The 26,383-nt window shown below is 40.8% G+C and overlaps 1 protein-coding gene across 7 annotated transcripts in view; it reads left to right on the forward strand.

The window, feature by feature from the left end:
- The window catches only part of TMEM164 (transmembrane protein 164), a 242,715-nt gene that overhangs the window by 81,076 nt on the left and 135,256 nt on the right, over nucleotides 1–26,383 (forward strand). For 5 of the 7 annotated variants that reach the window (XM_079764470.1, XM_079764472.1, XM_079764469.1 and 2 more), the window contains one exon: nucleotides 7,610–7,659. The exons of the other annotated variants lie outside the window; for them this stretch is intronic. In XM_079764470.1, coding sequence (XP_079620596.1) covers nucleotides 7,610–7,659 — 50 coding nt within the window. The remainder of the gene's footprint in view (nucleotides 1–7,609; nucleotides 7,660–26,383) is intronic. 7 annotated transcript variants of the gene reach the window in all.

Here is a 26,383-nt window from a genome sequence, read left to right on the forward strand (position 1 = left end):
AACTTCTACTCAGTTTTCAGACCTTCTCTTAGGTCTACTGTTCTTACATTAATCATCCTAAGATAATCAGTATCCCAGAGACATATTTTGACATGGCAAACTCATTTCTCCTTCAGGAGCTTGAACTTTTTCTATAGGTGTTGACAAACAATTAAAGGATTTTAATGGCAGATCAGAGCTGCATTTTAGATAGATTCCCTCTTGAAACAATGTGCCTGGAGGCTAGAGAGCAGTGAAGAGATTCTTGCAGTGGTCCTGGGAGAATATGAACATTAGTGAATACATAGAGCCTAGGACAGACTTTGGGCAGTCCAAGGAATGGTGGTGTAAATCAAAATTAATTTTAGACTATAAGAAGAAATAAAAAGCAATTATTTGAGTAAAAGGAGCTACCACCCAGGAGACACAGATTCAAGTAGCAACCTAAATTATGTTCCACTGAGACTAAAGGGAGACCATCTTTTATACTGAAAGCTCTGGCCCAGGTTCCCAATTAGGTCCCTTTTATGTAACTGTGGTATCCAAATTGTGCAGTTCTGATTGTAATGGGCAGGTCTCAGTAGTACCTTGGTTGAAAGAGGAAAACAGGGTTCCCCCATATTGGTTGACACAGATGGCGTAAGCAAACAGGACATAGTGTGGGAAGCCCAGAGTTCAGTCTGAAGTTCTTCCCACTATACAGATTAGATGAGGAGCCCTTGTTAGCAAATGTCCACTAGGCTCTTATTATTTATGAACTTTGGGCTCTCTTTTGATGATGGAGAGTCCATTTCAGCAGATAAATTCCTTCTTGGGGTCCACAGTGAGTAATGGTTATAAGCACTAGTCCTTAGGAATCCCCAAATAGCTGTGTGCCATCATAGGATGTGGAGGCAAGAAAACTGGAGCCAAAGGGCTGGGCCTGGGAAGATGTATACCAGGGTAAACACCACTCTCCTGTCCCACTCTCATTCTGTTTCCCTTTTATTTAGTTTTTCCATCACCCTTCACCGTTAAACTGACAAGTCCTTCTTTTAGGATCGTTAGGATAACTGGCTCTCCTTCCCAATTACATTTCCTATAGTACTGACATTTCCTGCTGTGAACAAAAATTATCTTCTTTAGGTGTTATGAAAATGGGGGTTCATTGACTCTAATGTTGCATGAGCAGAAGTTAATGGGAGGCTGGACAATGATGCCAATGAACTTGTGTCTTATATGATTGTGGCACAGGAATTGGAACAGTGAGGTGCTACAAGTGATAACTTGGCTGGGAGGTTGGGTAGTGAAGATGGGGAGCCTGGAACCAACATGGTTCAGAGGTAGAGGATGAACTGGTACACCTGCTGGTGCCTAGATTGGGTGTGTTAAACAAAATTTTTGTGTCCAAAAGCTTTTATGAAAGAAAGGGTTTATGGAGCCATATGCTTGCCAGAAAAAGGACCAGGTCCTGTGACATACAGTCTAAACCAATACCAGCAGGAAAAGATGAACATGTCTGTTGTCCTGCAGATGAAGGTGCTCTTTTATGCATTGAGTTTGGGGAAGAAAGATATAAATTATTTTGAAAGAAATAACATTGGCTATAGAAAAAAGGGGGGCAAAGAAGGTGAAGCAAGGGCAGTTCTATAATAGGTACATAGTCTGTAAGGAAGAAGTATTTCCTACTTTTTGATTTCGTTATGGGCAACAATCCAGAAAGTTCATGCATAAGCCAGATGCAGTGGTGTCTCGTGTCATCTGGTGGTCAATTTATTTGTTTATTTTTATTGATTTCAGAGAGGGAGGGAGAGGGAGAAAGAAATCATCAACGATGAGAGAGAATCATTGATTGGCTGACTCCTGTACACCCCCTACTGGGGATCGAGCCTGCAACCCGGGCATATGCCCAGACCATGACTTCCTTGTTCATAGGTAGATACTTAACCACTGAGACACTATATAGTCACCTGGAAGTTCATTCCAATTTTAAACCTACATTGAGGAATATGAGCAGTCTTTTATTAGTTTCATCCCACAGTTTTTAATGGATTAACTACCCTGTCCTTTCCCCCATACTCCAGCCCACTGTAATTTAATTTAGGACAGTAGTCGGCAAACTCATTAGTCAACAGAGCCAAATATCAACAGTACAACGATTGAAATTTCTTTTGAGAGCCAAATTTTTTAAACTTAAACTTCTTCTAACGCCACTTCTTCAAAATAGACTCGCCCAGGCCATGGTATTTTGTGGAAGAGCCACAATCAAGGGGCCAAAGAGCTGCTTGTGGCTCGCGAGCCGCAGTTTGCCGACCACGAATTTAGGACATCTCAGAATTTTTCTCTTGTCAGGTGAGTAGGAAAGAGCTGAATTTATAAGTTTCTAGGCAGGAGAACCCTGGAGTGGTACAGGAAGCTTCATGGGGAAGCTGAGAGAGTGTGATTTTGAATGGAAACTGTAGGTTTTATCTGGAAAAAAACAGCCAAGACCTCAGTTTTGTAAGATTGCAGTAATTGCAACCACCCAGAAGACCTGGAAATGTGGCAGATTAGAGCTAAGATGACCCTGTCTTTAGGTAATGCTGAACTCTGAAACCCATTCATGTAAATATGATCTGCTGCCTAGGTAGGTTTCTGCTTTGAGATGTTTCACCTTATAGAGATCTTGTGGGTTTTGTGATAGCACAGGTGTAGGGCCATTGGGGTGACTATGGGCCATGAGGTTAAGATCTGGAAGTTAAGGGACCTAAGTTCTTGTCTGAAAGCTTGTCAGAAAAATTCCCCCTGAGTTTCTTCATCTGTAAAATGGGATTTAATAATAAGGCCCTGCTTATCTACCAAATTATGGGAAAATGTAAGTGCTTCATTGCAAATTTTGGCATGAATACAAAGTGCCAGTATGGTGTTGGGATATGCTCAGATGCATTTTAATTTTCCTATTGTCCTTGTTTGCACTTTTAACTGTCTTCTCTTCCCACACTTTTTGAAGCTGAAGGGAAATTTAGCTTTCTGCCTGGCTAGTCTAAAACACATACTACCAAAATTTGGAGGTGGTTGGCAGCTAACTAAGGAAGAAAGCAGGGATATTTAGGCAAAGGTGGGGGGGTCTTTGGGCCTCTGACTTAAAATGTTATTTTCGCATGGCTCCTTTGGTTAGTCGTGAGTATGGATGTGACTCTAGCATGACAGAGCAGAGAAGTTCAATGTTATAAATCTTTGAAGTTGCTAAAGGAGGCCATTGTTCAACAAAAACCTTCAAGGCCGAAAGTTTTTCTCAAAGAAATGGTTTATTGAGCCATATGCTACACAAAGAAAGGACCAGGTCCTTGATGGAGAAGACATACATGCCCACCATCTAGGGTTGTGGGGGCTCTTTTAAAATATATTTTTATTGATTTTAGAGAGGAAGGGAGAGGGAACGAAAGATAGAAACATCAATGATGAGAGAGAATCATTGATTGGCTGCCTCCTGCACGCCCCCTACTTGGAATTGAGCCATGAAACCAGGGCATGTGCCCTTGACTGGAATCGAACCAGGGACCCTTCAGTCTGCAGGCCCATGCTCTATGCACTGAGCCAAATTGGCTAGGGCATGGGGACTCTTTTATACATTGAGTTTGCAGGGGAAAGATGTAAGTTGTTTTGAACGAATTTACATTGGTGCCTGGCCAGTGTGGCTCAGTGGTTAACCATCGACCTATGAACCAGGAGGTCATGGTTCCATTCTCAGTCAGGGCACATGCCTGGGTTGTGGGCTAGATCCCCAGTAGGGAGCATGCAGGAAGCTATAGATAAAGGGATTGGGAATAGGTGAATTAGAGAAAGTTCTGAGATAGGTGCATAGTCTGTAAGGAAGATGTATTTGCTGCTTTTGGTTTGGTAGTGGACAACAGTCTGGAAAGTTCATATGTAATCAAGATGTGGTGGCATTCAGTAGTCAGCTATTGAGCTATTCTCTCTAGATAATCACAGAAAATAGTTACCTGGAGGTTGTTTCAAAGTTTTAACATATATTCAGTAATGAGAGCCGTTTTTTATTGGTTCTGTTAACTGATTAACCTCTCTTGTCTCCTCCTTCTACTTTTTGGTCTGCTGCAATTTAATTTAGGACATCTCAGAATTTTTCTTTGTCATGAGTTTACTGGAAATGGAATATGATTAATTTGGGATTCTTTTTCAAGTTTGCTGATTTGATATGTCTACATGCATCTGATTTCAAGATTTATTGAAAAAGATACCCTCTATCATGCTTTTGGGAATAGATGGGCAAAATGAGAAAGACCAAAGTGCTGGTTGGAATTGTTAATAGTGAATGTGGAGTTAAACCTCGGTTCTTGAGTTTGGCTAAGAAAGCATTCAGAGCCAAGAACTCTAATGCAAGAAGTTTATTTAGAAAGTCACAGAGATGAAAGAAGTGATCCAGCTGGGCCAGTGTACAGGAAAAACATAACAGAGGCAAAAGAAGGGCCGTAGGAGCTTAGGAGAAAGAAAGCAAAGATAACATGCCTGAAGGGGAAAGATGCAGGCATGCTCCAGAGAGAGCAACTGAGGATAGAAGGGCTTGGGGAAAGGCATGTTCTTTCAGGTTTATAGCATTGCTTCATCTGGTTTTGCTGCTTTTCTGGGCCTGGAGCTGAAACTCAACTGAGGGCTAAATGTCATCTCTAGTTTGACCAAAACTCTGTCTCTGTGGTCAACAGACCTGAGACTATTCTCTGGCTCCCTTGTTCCTCCTCTCAGGAGGTCTAAACCACATAACTAGCAATATGAAAGGTCAGGGGGATCTAAACTCCATGTCTAACGACATGTTAGGGGAGGAAAGGTTACCCTCGGGGCGAGGTCCTAGTGTATAATAGTTGTTTTCTCAGTTTTGCCCATGGCTGGGTACCCGGGACTTCTGCCCTGTTGGCATTCCATACCTGGCCTATCGGTCCTGCTCTGCTCATGCCTAATTGCCTACTCTATTAGAATGACATGGCCACATGAAAGTAACTGTTGGAAAACTTAGAGTCAAGAATAGATTAGCTACCTCAAAAGAAGTTAGATCCATGATTAAATTGAGGGTAATATGACACCCTACTGTGTTAGAACTGGAGGCTTGCTCCCTTCAGTAGGTTTCTGGGCTTCTGGTGTAGTGCTGTCATGGATGAGAACCAGCCAAAAGGAGCAATTATAGGGAAATCTGCCCCCCCCCCAAGAATCTGTTCTTCTTTTCTTGGCTGTGGGTGTAGAAAATTAAAAGTTAACTGTGGGGCTCAGTGGTATACTTTTGCTTCTCTGTTTAGTATATTGGAAGTACCATGGGTATTTCAGAAGCTCAGGAAGGGTACTGGCATGGCTCGTAGGAGACTCCAGAGGTACTGAGGACCTTTCCAAGGTGGTTGGGGGCCTCTCTCTGCTCTCTGTATACTGTAGTTTCTGAGTTTAGCCTGTGGTGGGTCAGGTACTGGGTAACTATGTGCAGCCTCCAACTTGGTCCCTTGCCTAAGGTGAGTAACTTTACTGCTGGGTCAGTGATAAAGAATGCCAGCTTTGTTTCGGTCTTTCTTGGACTGCTCCAGAGGGTTGGGGTGGAGAGTTGGGATAAGTTCATGTTTGGGTGATTGAAATTCCAAGTCAACAGTCCTTATCACAAACCATTAAGGTCATATGTATTTCAGAAATCAAAATTTTTGAATTTTAAAAAGGCAATACAGTACATGTAGAGTATTTTACATACATTGCCAGTGGGGTCTGGAACAGCACCCCATAATCAAAATATATTATTTTATGGAAAATATATTAATAGTCACTATAAGTGTAATAAATAAAGTTTGTTAATTGCTTTAGCTCAGTTCAAATCATGTTTTATTACCAAATTAGCCTTGAAAAAACGGATTTTGAGAGCTTTTTATATTTGGTGACTGCTGGTAAAGGATTGTGGACCTGTAATTGTCATTGGTTTTGCACTTTTAATCAAATTGACCCATGAGGGAAAGGCACGTTCTTGATGGATATTTCCTTGGAGGAGTTTTCTGATGAGGTATTGTGCAAGTAATGGGCTCCTGCCTATGTTTCTCTCAAGATCCCTTCTCTTTTCTATTCTTCTTTCTCTTTCTCTTGAGAAGGATTCAAGTGGGTGTCTTTCTTATAGTGTTTTTCCTTATAGTACTCTTTACTTCTAAATGTAGGCTCTGAGAGAACTGAAGAACCAAATGCTAAAGAATATGCATATGACAAAGCCAAACAAATCTATAATATAGATAATCTGTATTAATAAATACTCACAAGATAGGGACACATATTGATGATTTTATAAATGGCACCATTAAATCACTGTAGGTGAAAGAACTCCACAAATATGGGTTTCATTTTTTTATTAGTCCTTAGTCCTGCTGAATGTCTCTGACTTTAGGCCAAGGACAAACATTCAGCATATCTGGCTCCCAGGAGTGGTTACTATTACTGGGGTTTTTATTAAATGTGCAGATTCCTAAAGTCCCAGACTTCTGGAAACAACATTCTTAATGGATGAGCCCAGCAATTCACATGTTTAATAAGCGATATGCAGGGTTTCTTTGTCCCTCTGGAGAACCAGTGCTTGGGTGAAAGTCAAACTGCCACAGCTTTGAAGCTTGTAATCCAGGCCCAGGTCAAATAAAGTAGCATGGGACTGATTTGTCTCTTAGGACAAGGTTCTTTTTGTTTGGTTTGACCTGGATGGAGAATAGAAGCACTTAGTTGTGCTTAGAAACCAACCAACCCAATGTGGGGGAGGAAAAATAAATTTTCTTCTACCCTTCCAGGTTTTTGGCTGAAATGCCCTTGTTATAAAAGACACATCAACAAGAGAAGAACAAATAGATGTTGAATAAAATGTATACCTTTGGGAGAGAGCCAGGAAAACTGAGTAACTCCCTGAAACAGTCTAAGCACACATCACCTTAAATACCATCTCTAGCTAAAGATGAAAGAAGATGTTGGGGGTAGGGAGTGAGGTTATGGGAGATGACCAGGAAAAGCACAGTAAATTGAATAAGGCTGTTATGCAGATTTAAGTCCTTGCCTTCTACATGGAAGAGGTTCTAGAGATTTAGTCATCCTTCTCTTCATGGTCCTTAGAGGGGGGCATGCTTACAAATGGATATTTCCCTAATAAAAGTAAATTTCTCTTACTGAAGGGCAACTTCTAGTCAGTTTTCAGAACTCTTCCTGTGTCTGGTGTTTCTTAAAAAAAACACACAAAATAGCCTAGAATAATCCTATGCCAAAGAGAGAGATTTTGCGGAGGCAAATTCAAAAATCAAAATCAAAGGGAGGTATAGAGGTTAAGAAGAAGTGTTCCAGAGGCTAAAAGGACCTAAAATTTCTCCATCTCCTATCCCCCAAATGCCATCTCTGTTCCTTTCCCACCCATCACATTCTCTCTCTCTCTCTCTCTCTCTCTCTCTCTCTCTCTCTCTCTCTCTCCATACACACACATAGATGCATATGCAGACACAAACATATTTGGAAAACCACCTGCTTTTTAAATTTTTATATTACACTTTCTGTGTTAGAGTTGGTTAATTATTATTATTATTAAAGTAACATTGTCTCGCTGCATCTAGCATTTCTTTTAATAATCATACTTCTTTTTTAATAATCATACCTAATTCTTTTTCCATTGCAGATTTTTCTCCTGGCCTGTCCTCCATGTCCGGGAGCTACCGTGGTCTTCAAGTAAGGGAAAATTGTTTTTTGCTCTGATGCCACTGCTATTCAGACTGTTTTGTCTGTTTGATAACCTAGGATGTTCACATTGCTGTGAACACCTTGGATCTGCACTGCTTTGTCTCTGGGCATCCTAAGGGATAAAAGTCTGTGTAACAGACAAATGTTGTATGTGGAGATTTTGTCAAGCCCTGACAAAGCCTTTTCGGCTATGTCTTGTAGTGGTGGTTTATGGCCAAGGCATGCCCCCTTGGAAGTTAGCCACCTTCCTAAACTTTCTCTCGAGAGTGAGCTGGGGTGCAGACATCTTCCCTCGTTTCAGGTTACAGACATCTTCTCTCCTTTCAAGAATCTTTTCACTGTGGTCCTGCTGCTCCACTGAGGATATGTCTTCACTTTGAAGGCTTTTGTTCTTGTGTTTTTATTCCCTTAAAATTAAAATGAGGAGAGAAAAATATTACTTATTACAAGTTCTAGCTTTCTTAAAAATAGCAAACATTAAATCCATTAAAGTGTATTTCAGGCAAATCATGTTTATCTGAAGGCAAGTTTGCTTTAGCAAAATTCTCAAGAGTCCCAGAACCCTCACTGTAACCGTGAGTTGTGGCCATCTCATTTATCAAGCCTTTTATTAGAGTTGCTAATGAGAAGCTAAATTGAAAAAATTAATTTCATCTCTTTTCTGCTTCCCTGGCCCCCATTTTGGAGCTGTTCCTGAGCACTGAAATGGCCACAGGCCAGAGGGAAGGGACAGGAAATAAAGAGCCCCGAGGATCCTTGGATAATTGAGAGTGGTGTAAATGGCTTTCTGATTTATTTAAGTCATTAAAGTGTTATGTAGGGGGAAATATACCCTATTTGCTGCTTCAAATAGCTTCTTGGAATAGACACTTAGTCTCTTGGCTTTAGTGAGTAACTTTCTGCTAGATGAGAGGTAATGGATCCTGATTTCATATATTTCCTACTTGGACAGCTCCTAAGCAGAAGGGGTATTTAACCCTGTTTCCTCCCTTGATTTCCCAAAATGACCTCAAATTTTTAGTGTAAAGTTTTCAAAGTAACATATATTAGTTTTATTTCATTATTATGAAAGTAATAATTCTCATTATAGAAAATGTAGAGACACATAAAGAAGAAAATAAACATCACCCTTAATTCTTTCATTGAGAGATAATTTTGGTTATTTCTTTTCTTAATAAGCAGAGATCCTCTTTAGAATTTTTACTGTAACTTTTATGAACAATTCATTTTATATAACATTTTATACATAAACTACATAAATATGATTGCTGGATTTATTTTTTTATAGTGCTTCTTTTTTTCCCCTTTTCTTTGTTTTGTTTGGCTCCTCTATTTTATATATATACTAGCGGCCCATTGCAGGAATATTCCTGCAAGAATAGGGCTTCCTGCAGCCTGAGCGAAGCTCCCACCGGTCTCCGCTGCCTCGCTCCCTCCCATCTCTGCTGCCTTGCTCCCTCCCTCCTGTCTCCGCTGCCTCGCTCCCACCTGTGTCCTCTGCCTCGCTCCCACCCGTGTCCTCTGCCTCGCTCCCTCCCATCTCCTCTGCCTCGCTCCCACCCGTCTCCGCTGCCTTGCTCCCTCCCTCCCGTCTCCTCTGCCTTGCTCCCTCCTCCCGTCTCCTCTGCCTCACTCCAACCCTTCTCCGCTGCCTCGCTCCCTCCCATCTCCACTGCCTCGCTCCCTCCCTCCCGTCTCTGCTGCCTCACTCCTACCCGTGTCCTCTGCCTCGCTCCCACCCGTGTCCTCTGCCTCGCTCCCACCCATCTCCGCTGCCTCGCTCCCTCCCTCCCGTCTCCGCTGCCTTGCTCCCTCCTGTGTCCTCTGCCTCACTCCCACCCGTGTCCTCTGCCTCGCTCCCACCCGTCTCCGCTGCCTCGCTCACTCCCTTCTCCCCCGCCCCGCCTGCTTCCCTCTTTTCTCCACCGCCCCGCTTGCTTACTTCTCTGCAGCTTTACTCCCTTCTGCAGTGCTTGGCTTCCTTCTCCACTGTCTTCAGTCTTCCCTCTGCGCCTGGATATGCAAGTTAACCGCCATCTTGGTTGGGTTAATTTGCATATTGTTCTTGATTGACTGGTGGGCGTGGCTTGTGGGTGTAGCGGAGTAATATGGTAATTTGCATATTACTCTTTTATTAGATAGGATATATTGATTTCAGACAAGAAGGGAGAAGGAGAGAGAGATAGAAACATCAATGATGAGAGAAAAGCATTGATTGGCTGCTTCCTGCACGCCCCCCACTGGGGATCGAGCCCACAACCAGGGCATATGCCCTGACCAGGAATCAAACCTGGGACCCTTCAATCTTCAGGCCGATGCTCTATCCATTGGGCCAAACCGGCTAGGGCCTCTGTTTATCTTTCCATGCCATCCTTGCATATTACCAAACAAGTATGTATCCTTCCATATGTTTTTCCATGCTTATATGTGTATATACACACACACCCTTATACACACACACACTTAACATGAGTTTTTTGTTGTTGTTTATTTTATAAAAATAGAATTTTATACATAATTTAATACAACTTGCCTTTTTAGAAACATCAATGATGAGAATCATTGATCGACTACCTCCTGCATGCCTCCCACTGGGGATCAAGCCCACAACCAGGGCATGTGCCCTGACCAGGAATCAAACTGTGACCTCCTGGTTCATAGGTCAACACTCAACCACTGAGTCACGCCAGCTGGGCTATCTCGTATTCTTTTAAAACAAGGGTGCACAAAATTTCATAGAGGCACAACAATTTATTTAGCCATATTCCATTAATGAACATTTACATTCGTTCTTTCCAGATTTCTGCCACTATAATCAATGCTGAAATGAACATCATTATGCATTTGTCCTTACATACTACTGGTGCTACACACACACACACACACACACACACACACACACACACATGAATTTATATATATTTGTTAACTATATGTCCATATTGATTTAAAAAAATAGGCCATTATAATTTACTTTTACCTTTTGTATGTAACATATGAGATTATTCATTTCTTCATAATGCTACCAGCATAAGGTGTCATGGTTCTTTTATAATTTTGCTAACTTAATGGATGAATTTCCTTGGCTACTAATGCATTTTATTATTATGTTATACTGTTTTGCCCAATTAAATTTGCCTTTTGAATTGTCTGTTCATATTATTGGCCCATTCTTATAGGTTGTTTGTATTTTTCTTAATTTGTAAGAACTCCTTGAATATTTTTTTATATTGTCCCTATGTCTATCATACTATATAATAAAGAGGTAATATGCAAATTGACCATCACTCAAACACACAAGATGGCTGCCCCCATGTGGTCAAAGATGGCCACCCCCATGTGGACACAAGATGGCTACCACAAGATGGCTGGCAGGGGAGGGCAGTTGGGGGGGACCAGGCCTGCAAGGGAGGGCAGTTGTGGGCGATCACACCAGCAGGGGAGGGCAGTTGGGAGGAACCAGGCCTACGAGGGAGGGCAGTTGGGGGTGATCAGGCCTGCAGAGGAGGGCAGTTGAGGGGACCAGGCCTGCAGGGGAGGGCAGTTGGGACCAGGCCTGCAGGGGAGGGCAGTAGGGGGCAACCAGGACTGAAGGGGAGGACAGTTGGGGGGGACCAGGCCTGCAGGGGAGGGCAGTTGGAGGGGATCAGGCCTGTAGGGTAGGGCAGTTGGGGGGGGACCAGGCCTGCAGGGGAGGGCAGTAGGGGGCAATTATGCCTGCAGGGGAGGGCCATTGTGGGGGACAAAGCCTACAGGGGAGGGCATTTGGGAGTGACCAGGCCAGCAGGGGAGGGCAGTTAGGGGGGGACCAGGCCTGCAGGGGAGGGAGTTGGGGGCAACCAGGCTGGCAAAGGAGGGCAATTAGGGGTGACCGGGCCAGCATGGGAGGGCAGTTGGGGATGAACAGGCCTGCAGGGGAGGACAGTTAGGGGCGACCAGGCCAGCAGGGGCGGGCAGTTAGGGGCAATCAGGCCGGCAGGGGAGCAGTTAGGTGTTAGTCAGGCTGGTAGGGGAGTGGTTAGCGGGTGATCAGGCTGGCAGGCAGAAGTGGTTAGGGGCAATCAGGCAGGCAGGCAGGCCAGCAGTTGGGAGCCAGCAGTCCTGGATTGTGAGAGGGATGTCTGACTGCCCATTTAGGCCTGATCCCACTGGGGTCCAAGATTGGAGAGGGTGCAGGCTGTGCTGGGGGACACCCCCCACCCGTGCATGAATTTCGCGCACTGGGCCCCTAGTTGTTACAGATAATCTCTCCTAAATCTGTGTGTATTGGGTTTGCTGGTGGTATATTTTTTCCACATAATATTTTACTCTTTCATATAAAAATATGACTCTTTTATTCAATAGGTTCTGGTTTCTAATCTGGGTTAAAACTGTTTTCTTAAAGGTAGATAACCAGTTGTAGTGGCATAATATATCAAGTAATCCCTACTTTTCCCTGTGAACGAAACTATCATCTTTGTCATCTTGTAAACTTTTTTTTACTTGAATTTATTGGACTAATATTGGTTAATAAAATTATATAGGTTTCAGGTATACAATTCTATAATACATTATCTGTATATTGTATTGTATGTTCACCATCCAAAATCAAGTCTTTTTTCATCATCATTTATCCCTTTATTACCCTCTTTTACCTCCTGCCATCCACATTTCCCTATAGTAATATACAGTAATCATCATACTGTTGTCTGTCTATGAGTTTGTCTATTTAAATTTTTTTTGCTTAATCCCTCCACTTTTTTCACCCAGCACCTTACACCCTCCCCTCTGACATCTGTCAGTCTGTTTTCTGTATCTATGAGTCTGTTTCTATTTTGTTTGTTGGTTTATTTTGTTCACTAGATTCCACATATGAGTAACATCATGGTATTTGTCTTTCTCTGACTGGCTTATTTCACCTAATATAATACTCTTCAGGTCCATTCATGCTGTCACAAAGGTAAGATTTCATTATTTTTTATAGCTGAGTATTATTCCATTGTGTAAATGTACCGCAGCTTTTTTATCCACTCATCTACAAATGAGCACTTGGGCTGCTTCCAAATCTTGGCTATTGTAAATAATGCTGCAATGAATATAGGGGTACATATATTGTTTCAAATTAGTGTTTTAGGTTTCTTTGGATATATTCTAAGAAGTGGAATCACTAGGTTATATGGCAGTTCCATTTTAATTTTTTTGAATTAATTGCACACTGCTTTCCACAGTGGCTGCACTAGTCTGCATTCCCTCCAACAGTGCATGAGGGTTCCCTTTTTTCCCCATCCTCCCTAATGCTTATTGTTTGTTGATTTATTGATGACTGGTATGAGGTGATATCTCATTTTTATTTTAATTTGCATTTAAAAGAACATTGGTTAGTGACATTGAGCATCTTTTCATATGTCTCTTGGTCATCTATATGTCTTAGAGAAATATCTATTCAGGTCCTTTGTCCATTTTTTAATTGAATTGTTTTCTTTTTTGGTGTTGACTTGCATCAGTTCTTTATAAATTTTGGATATTAACCCCTTATCAGATATGTCATTGGCAAATATGTTCTCCCATTCAGTGGGTTATCTTTTCATTTTGATGATGGTTTCCTTTGCTGTGCAAAAACAATTTAGTTTGATGCAGTTCCGTTTGTTTATTTTTTCTTTTGTTTTTGTTGCCCGCGGAAATATTTCAGAAAAAATATTGCTATGAGAAATGTCTGAGATTTTACTGCCTATGTTTTCTTCTAGAAGTTTTATGGTTTCAAAACTAACATGAAAGCCTTTAATGCATTTTGAGTTTATTCTTGTGTATGGTGTAAGAAGATGGTCCAGTTTCATTTTCAGCACGTATCTGTACAAAGTTTCCAACATTGTGTTTTGAATATACCATCTTTACCCCATTGTAAGTTCTTGCCTCCTTTGTCAAATATTAATTGAGCAAAATGGCTTCGGTCGATTTCTGCGTTCTCTGTTCTGTTCCATTGGTCTATATGTCTGTTCTTATGCCAATACCAGGTTGTTTTGAGTACAGTGGCTTTATAGTGTAACTTGTTATCTGGTATTGTGATTCCTCTAACTTTATTCTTCTTTCTCAAGATTGCTGCAGCTATTCGGGGTCTTTTTTGGTTCCATATAAATTTTTGGAGTGTTTGTTCTAGATCTATGAAATATGCCATTGGTATTTTCATAGGGACTTCATTGAATCTATGGATTGCTTTAGGTAGTATGGACATTTAAAAAATGTTAATGATTCTAATCCATGAAGATGAAAGAAATATGCTTCTACTTGTGTTTTCTTCCTTTTCTTTCTAAAGTGTCTTATAATTTTCTGAGTATCAGTCTTTTGTATCCTTGGTTAAAAAAAATTTTTTTAGATGGTATAAATAGAGCCCTGATCTGAGGCCATATGTTGGATGTCAGGGGTTCTAGCACCTTTTTAATATATATATATATATATATATATATATATATATATATATATATATATATATATTGATTTCAGAGAGGAAGGGAGAGGGAAAGAGAGATAGAAACATCAATGATGAGAGAGAATCATTGATTAGCTGCCTCCTGCATGTCCCCCACTGGGATCAAACCCTCAACCCAGGCATGTGCCCCTGACCGGAATTGAACCCAGGACTCTTCAGTCCACAGGCTGACGCTCTATCCACTAAGTTAACCAGCCAGGGCTCCTTGGTTAAATTTATTCCTAGGAGTATTTATTATTGTGTTGGTGGAATATTTGGGGTTTTCTATGTACAGTATCATGTTGTGCAAATAATGAAAGTTTTACTTCTTCATTTCCAATTTGGTTGCCTTTGATTTTTTTCTTTTTGTCTGATCGCTGTGGCTAGGATTTCCAGTACTGTGCTGAATAAGAGTGGTGAAAGTGAACATCCCTGTCTTGTTCCAGATCTTATGGGAAACACTTTTAGTTTTTGCCCATTGAGTATGATGCTGGCTGTATGTTTGTCATATGGCCTTTTGTTTTCTTGAGATATGTTCCCTCTATTCCCACTTTGCTGCGAGTATTTATCATAACTGGGTGCTGGATTTTGAATGCTTTTTCTCTGTCTATTGATATGATCATGTGATTTTTAGCCTTCGTTTTGTTTATGTGATATATCACGTTTATTGATTTGTGGATATTGTACCATACTTGCAGCCCAGGAATAAATACCAGTTGATCATGGAGTGTGATCTTTTTAATGTATTGTTGGATCTGATTTGCTGTTATTTTAGTGAGGATTTTAGTATCTATGTTCATCAGGGATATTGGCCTGTAATTTTCTTTCTTTGTATGTTGGTGGCATTTGTTAGCCGATTACCAGTATATTTAAATAGTTTCCATATTTACTTAGAAATATATATATTTTTAATTTTAATTACTTTATTGATTAAGGTATCACATATTTGTCCTCAACCCCCCCCCCCCCATCCCATCCCAAACCCCTCCACACGCATGCCCCCACCCCCCTGTTGGTCGTGATCACTGGTTAGGCTCATATGCAAGCACACAAGTCCTTTGGTTGATCTATCTCCCTTATCCCCACCCTCCCCTACCTTCCCTGTGAGGTCTGACAGTCTGATCGATGCTGTTCTTGTTCTTCAGTCTATGTTGTTCATCTTTTCCCCTAGATGAGTGAGCTCATGTGATACTAGGAATACACTTATAGGAACCGAAAATGAGACAAGCAATAATGGTTATGCTGAGAGGCAAATGACTCAGTCTATAGTGAGTTTCTTTCTGGGCCAGCAGTTCTTTTGAGTCCCAATTTCTATGTCCAACAGTTCTTTATGTGTACATAACAGCAATGATATTTCAGTTCTGGATGGTGGACAAATGGTGGTAATGCAGGTTTGACCCTCTTTGGTTTTGTCCTGGGCAATCTGCAGTGACGCACATCTGCTGACTGCTAGTATGGCAAGGCATTGTCAGCGTCTTCCATTTCTAGATTGTTTCTCTTCTGTCTTCATGGCTGGAGCACTCCTGTCAATTCCTCTCTGTTGCCGGAATCCACATGGTCTCTGAGTTGTTTTCTGAAAATATACAAACATATTCTCGACCAAAAGTTAATAAAGGAATCTCTTCTATAAATTTGACTTGCGATTCTTTTTCATTTTTTGCCCAAACGATTTTCCTTTGGCTTGTTTTGACACCATGTATGTTTTACCTGGGTGTCTTGCTGTTAGCATTACAAATGAAAGTTAATTTTCTAAAGTAAAAATTTTCTAGATATAATTTATTTACAGGATATTTTTCCTTATATGATATTCTTCTACTATCCCCCTTTTTTGGTTTAAATATTAGGAGGCTTTTGGAAATTTTATGCTGTAATGTTGATAGCTTTTAAATTTTACTTTTTTGCACTAAAATGTAACTGCTTTAGGTTCATTATATGTAACGCAATTTTACCATGAGATGAACTACCAATAAAAATTTTAGTTAACTCTTTAGGAAATAGTAGTCAAGTTTTCAGACTAATTTAAATTGGCCAATCGAAATAAGCGAATATTCTAGAAAAATCAATTGTACTGGACAAAAAAGCTGTTACTTAGAAATGTTTTTAAAGGTAATGAATGATTGCTTTATTTTGTCAAATGTTTTCTCAATGTTTATTGATCACATTGATTTTTTTAACATTAAAAGCAGATTTTTTATTGATAAAATGCTGATTTTATGAAAGAAAGATTGTCTTTTTCCCCCACAAATATTGTATTTTATTTTTAAATTTTTATTGTTGAAAGTATTATATATGTCCCCTTTCCCCCCATTGACCTCTTCCAACCCGCCCCTGCCCCCCCCACGCCTTCACGACCCTATTGTCTGTGCCCATAGGTTATGCATATATGCATACAAATCCTTTGGTTGATCTCTTACTCCCCTCCCTCACCCCTGCCTTCCTTCTGAGGTTTGACAGTCTGTTCAATGCTTCTGTGTCTCTGGATCTACTTTTGTTCATCAGTTTATGTTGTTGATTATATTCCACATATGAGTGAGATTATGTGATACTTATCTTTCTCTGACTGGCTTATCTCACTTAGCATGATGCTCTCCAGGCCCATCCATGCTGTTGCAAATGGTAAGAACTCCTTTTTTACAGCAGTATAGTATTCCATTGTATAGATGTGCCACTGTTTTTTAATCCACTCATATGCTGATGAACACTTAGGCTGTTTCCCAATCTTAGCTATTGTAAATTGTGCTGCTATGAACATAGGGGTGCATATATCCTTTCTGATTGGTGTTTCTAGTTTCTTGGGTTATATTTCTAGAAATGGGATCACTTGGTCAAATGGGAGTTCGATTTTTAATTTTTTTGAGGAAACTCCATACTGTTTTCCACAGTGGCTGCACCAGTCTGCATTTCCACCAGCTAGATTTTTGGTTTTTGGTTTTCACTTAAGTTTTTGATACAGTGAATTATATTGATAGATGCATTACTAGAATAAGCCCTGCCTATCACAGTATATAATTATTTTGGTACATTGCTGGATTCTATTTGTCAATCTTTGATGTAGAACTTGGCCTCATTGTTCATAATATTGGAGTCATTTTATCATCAGGGTTAAAAATTAAAATTATGGTGGCTATGTAAAATGAAATGTAGAATGTGGCTTCATTTTCAGGTCTAGAATACTTTAATTACCCTTAAAATTAGGTGTTTTTAAAAGATCACTTAAAAAATGTAAAACCCATCTGGTCTTAGTGCCTTCTTCAGTTGGTAGACCGTTAATCATCTTTCCAATCTAAGCGACTGTTATGACTGGTTGAACAGTCGCTATGACGACGCACTGACCACCAGGGGGCAGACACTCAATGATGGAGCTGCCCCCTGGTGGTCAGTGCGCTCCCACAGCCAACCTCCCGCAGCCGACCAACCTCCCGTGGTCCCTCCCCCTGGCTGGCCATCCTCAATCAGCCCCGATTGCCCCGATCGCCAGCCAGGCTGAGGGACCCCACCCAAGCACAAATTCATGCACCAGGCCTCCAGTCTATATATTTAAAAGCCTAAGCACCTGAACGACTGAATGACCAGTCATCCGGTTGCTATGACGTGCACTGACCACCAGGGGACAGACACTCAACGCACAGGATCGGGCTCCCTCCTGTCTGGATTGGGCCTGCGGGGATTGGACCTGTGGGGGTTGGGCTCCCTCCTGTCTGGATCAGGCCTGCAGGGATTAGGCTCCCTCCTGTCTGGATCGGGCCTGTGGGGATCGGGCTACCTCCTGTCTGGATCGGGCCTGCAGGGATCAGGCCTATGGGGATTGGGCTTGCGGGGATCGGGCCTGTGGGGATCGGGCTCCCTCCTATCTGGATCGAGCCTGTGGGAATCAGGCCGAAACTGGCTCTCCAACATCCCCCAAGGGGTCCTGGATTGCAAGAGGGTGCAGGCCAGGCAGAAGGACCCCACTGGTGTATAAATCTGTGCACTGGCCTCTAGTGTATTTTATGTTAACTAGAGGCCTGGTGCAGGAAAATCGTGCACTCAGGGGGTTCCTCAGCCCGGCCTGCGCCCTCTCGCAGTCTGGGAGCCCTCAGAAAATGTCCAACTGATGGCTTAGGCCCGCTCCCAATGGGGACCGGGCCTAAGCTGGCAGTTGGACATCTTAGTGCTGCCCCAAAGGCAGGAGAGATGCCTTCTGAAGCTTGCCTGTGCCTTGGGCCAGCCCTGGGTGGCTGGGGGGCTGAGGGGACTGGGGAACTCCAGAGGCAGGTGTGCAGAGCGGCTGGACCTGCCAGGACCAGCCTGGCTCAGGGCTTCTGGTTGAGCAGTGCTCCCCCTATAAGAGCACACTGACCACCAAGGGGCAGCTCCTGCATTGAGCGTCTGACCCCTGGTGGTCAGTGCGCATCATAGCGACCAGTCGTTCTGCCATTCAGTCAATTTGCATATTAGCCTTTTATTATATAGGATTAGTCTATTCAAATCTTTATGGGTCAATTTTGGTTATTTGTATTTTGCTGGGAAATTACCCATGTCTTCGAAGTTTATAAATTTGTTGCCACAAGTTTAGTTGAGCATTCAGTATCCTTTTATTTTATAATTTTGAAATTTATCATATTATTTATAACCCTCTGTTCTTTCTACAGCTTAATTTGTCAAATTTTTTTGTTCTGTCTTATATTTTATATTTTAGTCAAGTTAATAAGCACTTAATCTATTTTCGTTTGCTTTATAGAATCTAGTTTTTATGTATTTATCATTGTTACTTTGTTATTTTTATGTATTTTTTACTTAATTTTTGGCTTTTTTACTTTATTGATTTTCTCTTCCTTTTTTATCTCTTAAGATTTATATTTACTCCTTTATTTTTGTCTTCTTTAATTATAGTTTTCTATTCTGCTTTCTTCACTTAATATGTTGTCACCATTTTATTACAGATTTATCATGCAAATCATTTTTAAATTAAACTTTGTATTTTGAGATAATTAGATAACAAAATAAATATATTGCATCATATCATAATATATATTTAGTCATAAGAAAAATACTGAGATATCCCTTGTACCCTTTACCTAATTTCCTCTAGGGGTAACCTCTTGCAAACCTATAGTACAATATCACAACCAGGATATTGACATTGATAGAGTCAAGGCACCAAACAGTTCCATCACTATTTGAATCTCTCCTGTTGTTCTTTTATAGTCACACCCACTACCTTCACAGCTAACTCTGTCCCTAACTTCTGGCAACTAATCTGTTCTCCATGTTTGTAAGTTTGCCATTTCAAGAATGTTGAATAAATGGAACCATACAGTATGTCACCTTTGGTATTGCCATTTTTTTAAACTTAGCATAATTCCTTACAGATTCATCTAAGTTTTTACCACATACATAATTTTCATGGGTATATATTATTCCATGGTATAGAAATACCACATGCAATGTGAAGTTAAAAATCAGTATTTTAGAAAGTAGACAGCTCTTAAAATGACTCCATCTTACAGTAGTATAGCTTGTTACTATTTTCAAAATACTTTGTCTTCAGTGTTCTCATGTAATCCTTCAAATAATGCTGTGAGACTATCCATATTATAAAAAAAGCTGTTGGGGCCAAGAGATATTAAATAACTTATTTAAAGTTACTTAGTGGCAGAGCAGGATTCTCATTCTTTCTTTTCCTGCTAATGCTCGTATCAGGTTTACTGTGTTCCTAGGCACAGTGGGAATCACTTAACATGTATTATTTCATTTAATCCTTCCAACAAACCTATATGGGAGCTACAAATAATATCCCCAGTTAGATCAAGAAAACAGAGATTCAGAAAGTTTTAGTTACTTACGTGACTGGTAAATGATGCAGGTGGGATTTGATCCAATGTCTGTGACTCCCAAGGTAGTGCTCCTAATCACTAGCTTATGTTACTTAAGTGAATACTTTCTGCTATTCTATTATTATTTCAGGGGTTAAAACCACAAAAACATCCTATTTAAAAATTCCTAAATATTGATGTTTACAGGTGGGCACTCCTGTGGTTTTTATGCCAGTGTGTTCTGTGGGTTCACTGATGATCACTACAGGCAGTCTTCAGGTTACTTCGAACTCGATGTATGTTGTTTTGTGGTTACATTACCATCTCCCATCCTATCTAATAAAGAGGGGATATGCTAATTGACCCTCACGCCATCGCAAAGATGGCGGCGCCCACAGCCAATAAGGAGGGAATATGCTAATTGACTGCCACAAACTCAAAGATGGCTGCGCCCAGTCCCCTCAGCCCTGCCGGGGTGGCAAGCACACAGCAAGGCTTGGCCCACCTCAAGGCAGGTCCAGCCGCTCCGCACTCCTGCCCCTGGAGTCCCCCAGTCCCCTCAGCCCCCCAGCCGCCCAGGGCTGGCCCAAGGCACAGACAAGCTTCAGAAGGCATCTTCCCAGCCGCCTAGGACTGTCCTGAGACACAGGCAAGCCTCAGATGTCGGCTGCCCAGCCACCCAGGGCTGGCCTGAGGCTCAGGCAAGCCTTGGATGGCGGCTGCCCAGCCGCCCAGGGCCGGCCCAAGACGCAGGCTAGCCTTGGATGGCGGCTGCCCAGCTTCCCAGGGCCGGCCCAAGGTACAGGCAAGCCTCGGATGGTGGCTTCCCAGCTGCCCAGGGCTGCCCGAGGCTCAAGTATCCGGGGCTGGCCAAGGCTTGTACTGCCGGCAGTGGTAGCAGCAGAGGTGTGATGGGGCGTCACCTTCCCCTGATCACCAGGTTGCCTCCCGCCCCTGAGGGCTCCCAGACTGTGAGAGGGTACAGGCTGGGCTGAGGGACCCCCCCCCCCTCCAGTGCATGAATTTTCATGCACTGGGCCTGTAGTTTATTTATAAAAAATAAAAAGTTCTGTCATTTCGATGTATGTACATATGTGCTTCATGTTTTTTTATTATTTATTTACCACAAGTAAAGGTCAGGAATTGTTATCTTTCTTTTAATCTTTTTTTTTTTACTGTTTCACTTCATTACTGCTGTGTATGTGCTCCATGTGAGTGATGTAGGTGCTTATGTAGGTGGGTTCCAACTTACGGTGAAAATCGCGTTATGTCGCGCTGTAGGAACGGATTTTCGACATAACCCAAGGACCTACTGTATATATCCATCTCTCTTATTTTTTCTGTTTACCCTTTACCATACCAGCCATGCATGAATTTGTTTGCTTTCCAGATAAGCAGGAGCTGGCATGTTCTTCATTGTGGCATGCCCAGTCACTGCAGGAAATGGGTATGGTGTGCCCAGCAGGCCTCATGACCCATGCTGGGCAGGAGCTAGCAATTCTTTTTGGAGTGGGGAAGGGATAGGATTCTCCACAGGATTCCCATGGTGCTTTTGACAAGAGGGAATGACTATTCCCCAGTGTTCTGGCTGGGTCACAGAATACTTCATTTATGTGCCCTTCAGTTGACATGTGACTTGCTAAGTCTGGTGCTAGAAAGGCTGCCTCAGAGGAAAGCATGCATTCAGAACATGGAGCTAAGATTGGAAGAGGTTCGACCTGGTCCACCACTACAGCATCCTTGGGCATGGTGCTCTTTTGATCTCTAATAGCTCCAATTCTTAGAATTCTAGCCTGGCTGCCTTCGACCTCTGAAGGCCTCTTATCTTTCCTGTTCTTGGCTCCTCCTCTGTACAGCTCTTATAGCATCATTGGAATTGCTTGTTTTGTTGTGTCTGTACATGCAGTACTATTCTGTGTCTGAATCTGAGCCATTTTTTAAATTCATTTGTCTATTTTGAGTGGTTCTTTAATGAACAGCTATCTCCAGCATCTTCAATATGCAAGCCACAAAATGATTTCCCTCACTTAGGTTTGAGTAAAACCAATATATCCTTAGAAACCATTCTGTGCTTACTAATCTTGCTATTAACTTTGAAAAAATTTACCTAATAAAATTTCTTTAGATATTTGGCATGCATTTAGGGTAACATCTAGTATATTAAATGGAAGGGGATTAAAAATGTAGAATTACAGTCTAGGTCAGTTATGGCGAACCTATGACACGCGTGTCAGCACTGACACGCGTAGCCATTTCTGATGACACGCGACCGCTGAGGCGGCCGCATGCCGAGGATGAAACATTTGCGAAATAATGTTTTTTCCTCAAAGTGACACACTACCCAAGTTATGCTCAGTTTTTTTTGGCGAAGTTTGACACACCAAGCTCAAAAGATTGCCCATCACTGGTCTAGATAGAAATCCCATATCTTTGATTAACCTGAAAAGTTGAGCTAAAAGTAGCTTTATTGGACTAGACCTAATTGTAATAGATTAGAGCATGTAAATATTTTAATAACTACAAATATTATTTAATGCATGGAACATTTTATTGATGGATGAAACCATAATGTAATTTGTATTTAATCTTTCTGTTTAGATATTAGGTTTATAATTTAGGATTATCAAAATGGAAATCCATTCTTCTTAAATTTAGCTAAACGTGGACAAGTTTAAAGATAGAAGAAAATAATTCAGTTTGTTTTACAAATCTAACCATTTTATTTTACATTAACGGAATATTCAAGGAGAAAGCAGGTCTGAAAATTGTGGGGATCAGAGATAGGGAGATCAGAGATATCACTAATTTGAAGAGCTAGCCCACCCTGGTACCCTGCTCAAGCGAGGCAGGATATCCAGACACTCTGATTGATACATGTTTTCAGTGGGCTAATTCACACATCCAAGAGGGTCCTAACACTTTGGTTATTTCTGAGCAGCTTAGAAACACCGTGATACTTAGCATCCAGGTAAAATTAAATACTTATTCTGAGATTTAAAAAAGTTATCTGTCTCAATTACTGTTAGGAAACATACCCAGTCCCATAATATGAACCAGCCTGCCTCATGGGTTCTTAATAAATAAGATTTCCTTTTGTAAACCTAAGGGAGAAGAAAGAGGATGGTGTTGCAGTGTATCCAGGTATTCCTCAGTTCCCCCCATATCTCACTGGTGTCTTCTCTTTTTCCCCCCTCCTTGCCTTTTTCCTAAGTTTTTTTCCCCCTTCACATTTTATTATAGAAAGTCCTAAACACATATGTATTATGCTTATTATTCATTATATATATTTAATCTGTGATTTGTCACTTCATGTTCTCTGCCCAGTTTTTATATAGAGGTGTTTCTCTTCTTGTGGATCTGCATGAATTGTCCACATGTAAAGAGTATTAATTATCACCTTTGCAGTAAATATTTTCCCAAGAATGCCTTCCAATTTGTTGAAAATGCTTTTAATATAAATTTTACTTTTTATTGCTTAAATTGATAGGTTTGCAAGCCATATTCAGATCGTGGTAACTTCTTCCAAAAATTTTATGCTTGAAGACTTTAGGACTTTTCCCATTCTGAGATCAGATAGATGATCTAGCTTTAAATTATTTAAAAAATATGTAGGTATCAACTTATCTAAAATTCATTTTGTAGATATTATGAGGTAGGGATATAACATTTTCCCAACATTTTCATTTATTTGAGCATTGTTTGTTGAATATCAATTTCCCTATGATTATTGATGTTATATTTTTATCATACATAAATTCGTATATATGCTAGGATTTATTGGGGGTGGGTTTGTTGTACTAGTACAGTGGTCGGCAAACCGCGGCTCGCGAGCCACATGCGGCTCTTTGGCCCCTTGAGTGTGGCTCGGCGTTAGAACCACTTCTTCAAAATAGACTCGCCTAGGCCAAAAACCGACTTCTGCGCAGGGGCCACGAAGTTTCAATCGCACTGTACGTGTGTGCCCGCACGTGGTATTTTGTGGAACACTCAAGGGGCCAAAGAGGCTCATGTGGCTCCCGAGCCGCGGTTTTCCGACCACTGTACTAGTACATTGATATCTCTGTTCAGTTCTCCACCAGTTTCATACTATTGTCTTTACAACAATTAGCAGGCCACATTTCTCTTTGCCAATCTCCCCAGATTTTTACTTGACCCACCATTTTTTTCCTTTTTTACTGTATACATATTTATTTTTTAAAATCTTTATTGTTGAAAGTATTACATATGTCCCCTTTCTCCCCCATTGGCCTCTCCCAGCCAGCTCCCGCCCCGGACCCCAGGCCTTTGCCACCCTATTGTCTGTGTCCCTGGGTTATGCATATATGCATACAAGTCCTTTGGCTGATCTCTTCCCACTCGCCCACCTTCACCTGCCTTCCTTCTGAGGCTTGACAGTCTGGTCGATGCTTCTATGTCTCTGGATCTATTTTTGTTCCTCAATTTATGTTGTTCATTATGTTCCACATATGAGTGAGATCATATGATACTTATCTTTCTCTAACTGGCTTATTTCGTTTAGCATAATGCTCTCCAGGTCTATCCATGCTGTCTCAAAAGGTAAGAGATCCTTCTTTTTTTACTGCTGCAAAATATTCCATGGAGTAAATGCACCACAGCTTTTTTAACCAGTCATCTACTGATGGGCACTTAGGCTGCTTCCAGATCTTAGCTATTGTAAATTGTGCTGCAATGAGCATAGGGTGTTTCAGGTTTCTTAGGATATATTCCTAGAAGTGGGATCACTGGGTCAAATGGCAGTTCCATATTTAATTTTTTGAGGAAACTCCATACTGTTTTCCTTAATGGCTGCACCAATCTGCATTGCTAACAGCAGTGTACTAGGGTTCCCTTCTTTCCACATTCTCGCCAACACTTTCATTTGTTGATTTGTTAATGGTAGCCATTCTGATAGGTGTGAGGTGATACCTCATTGTTGTTTTAATTTGCATCTCTCAGATGATCAGTGACTTTGAGCATTTTTTCAAATGTCCCTTGACCATCTGTATGTCCACTTTGGAGAAGTATCCATTTAGATCTTTTGCCCATTTTTTAATTGGCTTGTTTGTCTTCCTTTTGTTAGGTTGTATGACTTCCTTATATATTTTGGATATTAACCCTTTATCAGATGTATCATTACATATCATGTAATATGTCCTCCGATACAATGGGCTCCCTTTTCATTTTGTTGATGGTTTCTTTTATTGTGCAGAAGCTTTTTATTTTGATGTAGTCCCATTTCTTTATTTTCTCCTTTGTTTCATTTGCCCTAGATATATCAGCAAGAGATGTCTGAGATATTGTTGCCTATGGTTTTATCTAGGATTTTTATGGTTTCACGTCTTACGTTTAACTCTTTTATCTATTTAGTTTATTCTTGTGTATGGTGTAGGTTGGTGGTCTAGTTTCTTTCTTTCTTTCTTTTTTTTTTTTGCATGTTTCTGTCCAATTTTGCCAACACCATTTATTGAGGAGACTATCTTGACTACATTGTATGCTCTTGCCTCCTTTGTCAAATATTAATTGAGTGTAATGGCTTGGGTTGATATCTGGGGTCTCTGTTGTGTTCCATTGATCTATATGCCTGTTCTTGTGCCAGAACCAGGCTGTTTTGATTACAGTGGCTTTGTAGTATAATTTCATATCTGGTATTGTGATCCCTCCAACTTTGTTCTTTCTCAATATTGCTGCAGCTATTCGGGGTCTTTTTTGGTTGCATATAAATTTTTGGAGTATTTGTTCTAGATCTGTGAAATATGCCGTTGGTAATTTAATACAAATAGCATTGAATCTATAGATTGCTTTGGATAGTAAGGACATTTTAATGATGTTAATTCTACCAACCCATGAACATGGTATATTCTTCCACTTGTTTATATCGTCCTCTCTTTTTTTCAACATCCTATAGTTTTCTGAGTACAGGTCTTTTACCTCCTTGGTTAAGTTTATTCTTAGGTATCTTAATTATCTTTGTTGCAATGGTAAATGGGATTATTTGTTTAATTTCTCTTTCTGAGAAGTAATTATTGGTGTATAAAAATGCCATTGATTTCTGGATGCTTATTTTGTATCCTGCTCCATTGCCGTATTCCTTTATTAAATCTAGTAGGATTTTTTTTTTTTGGGTGCAGTTTCTAGTGTTTTCTATGTACAATATCATGTCATTTGTGAATAATGAGAGTTTTACTTCCTCCTTTCCAGTTTGGATGCCTTTTATTTCTTTTTCTTCTTGTCTGATCATTGTGGCTAGGACTTCTAGTACTATGTTGAATAAGATTGATGAAAGTGGACATCCCTGTTCTTAGAGGAAATAGTTTTAGTTTTTTGCCCATTGAGTATGATGTTGACTGTTGGTTTATCATATATGGCCTTTATTATGTTCAGGATAGATTCTTCTATTCCCACTTTGCTGAGAGCTTTTATCAAAAATGGGTGTTGGATTTTGTTGAATGCTTTTTCTGTATCTATTGATATGATT

Source organism: Cnephaeus nilssonii (genome assembly GCF_951640355.1).
Source record: "Cnephaeus nilssonii genome assembly, chromosome: X".
Lineage (NCBI taxonomy): Eukaryota > Metazoa > Chordata > Mammalia > Chiroptera > Vespertilionidae > Cnephaeus > Cnephaeus nilssonii.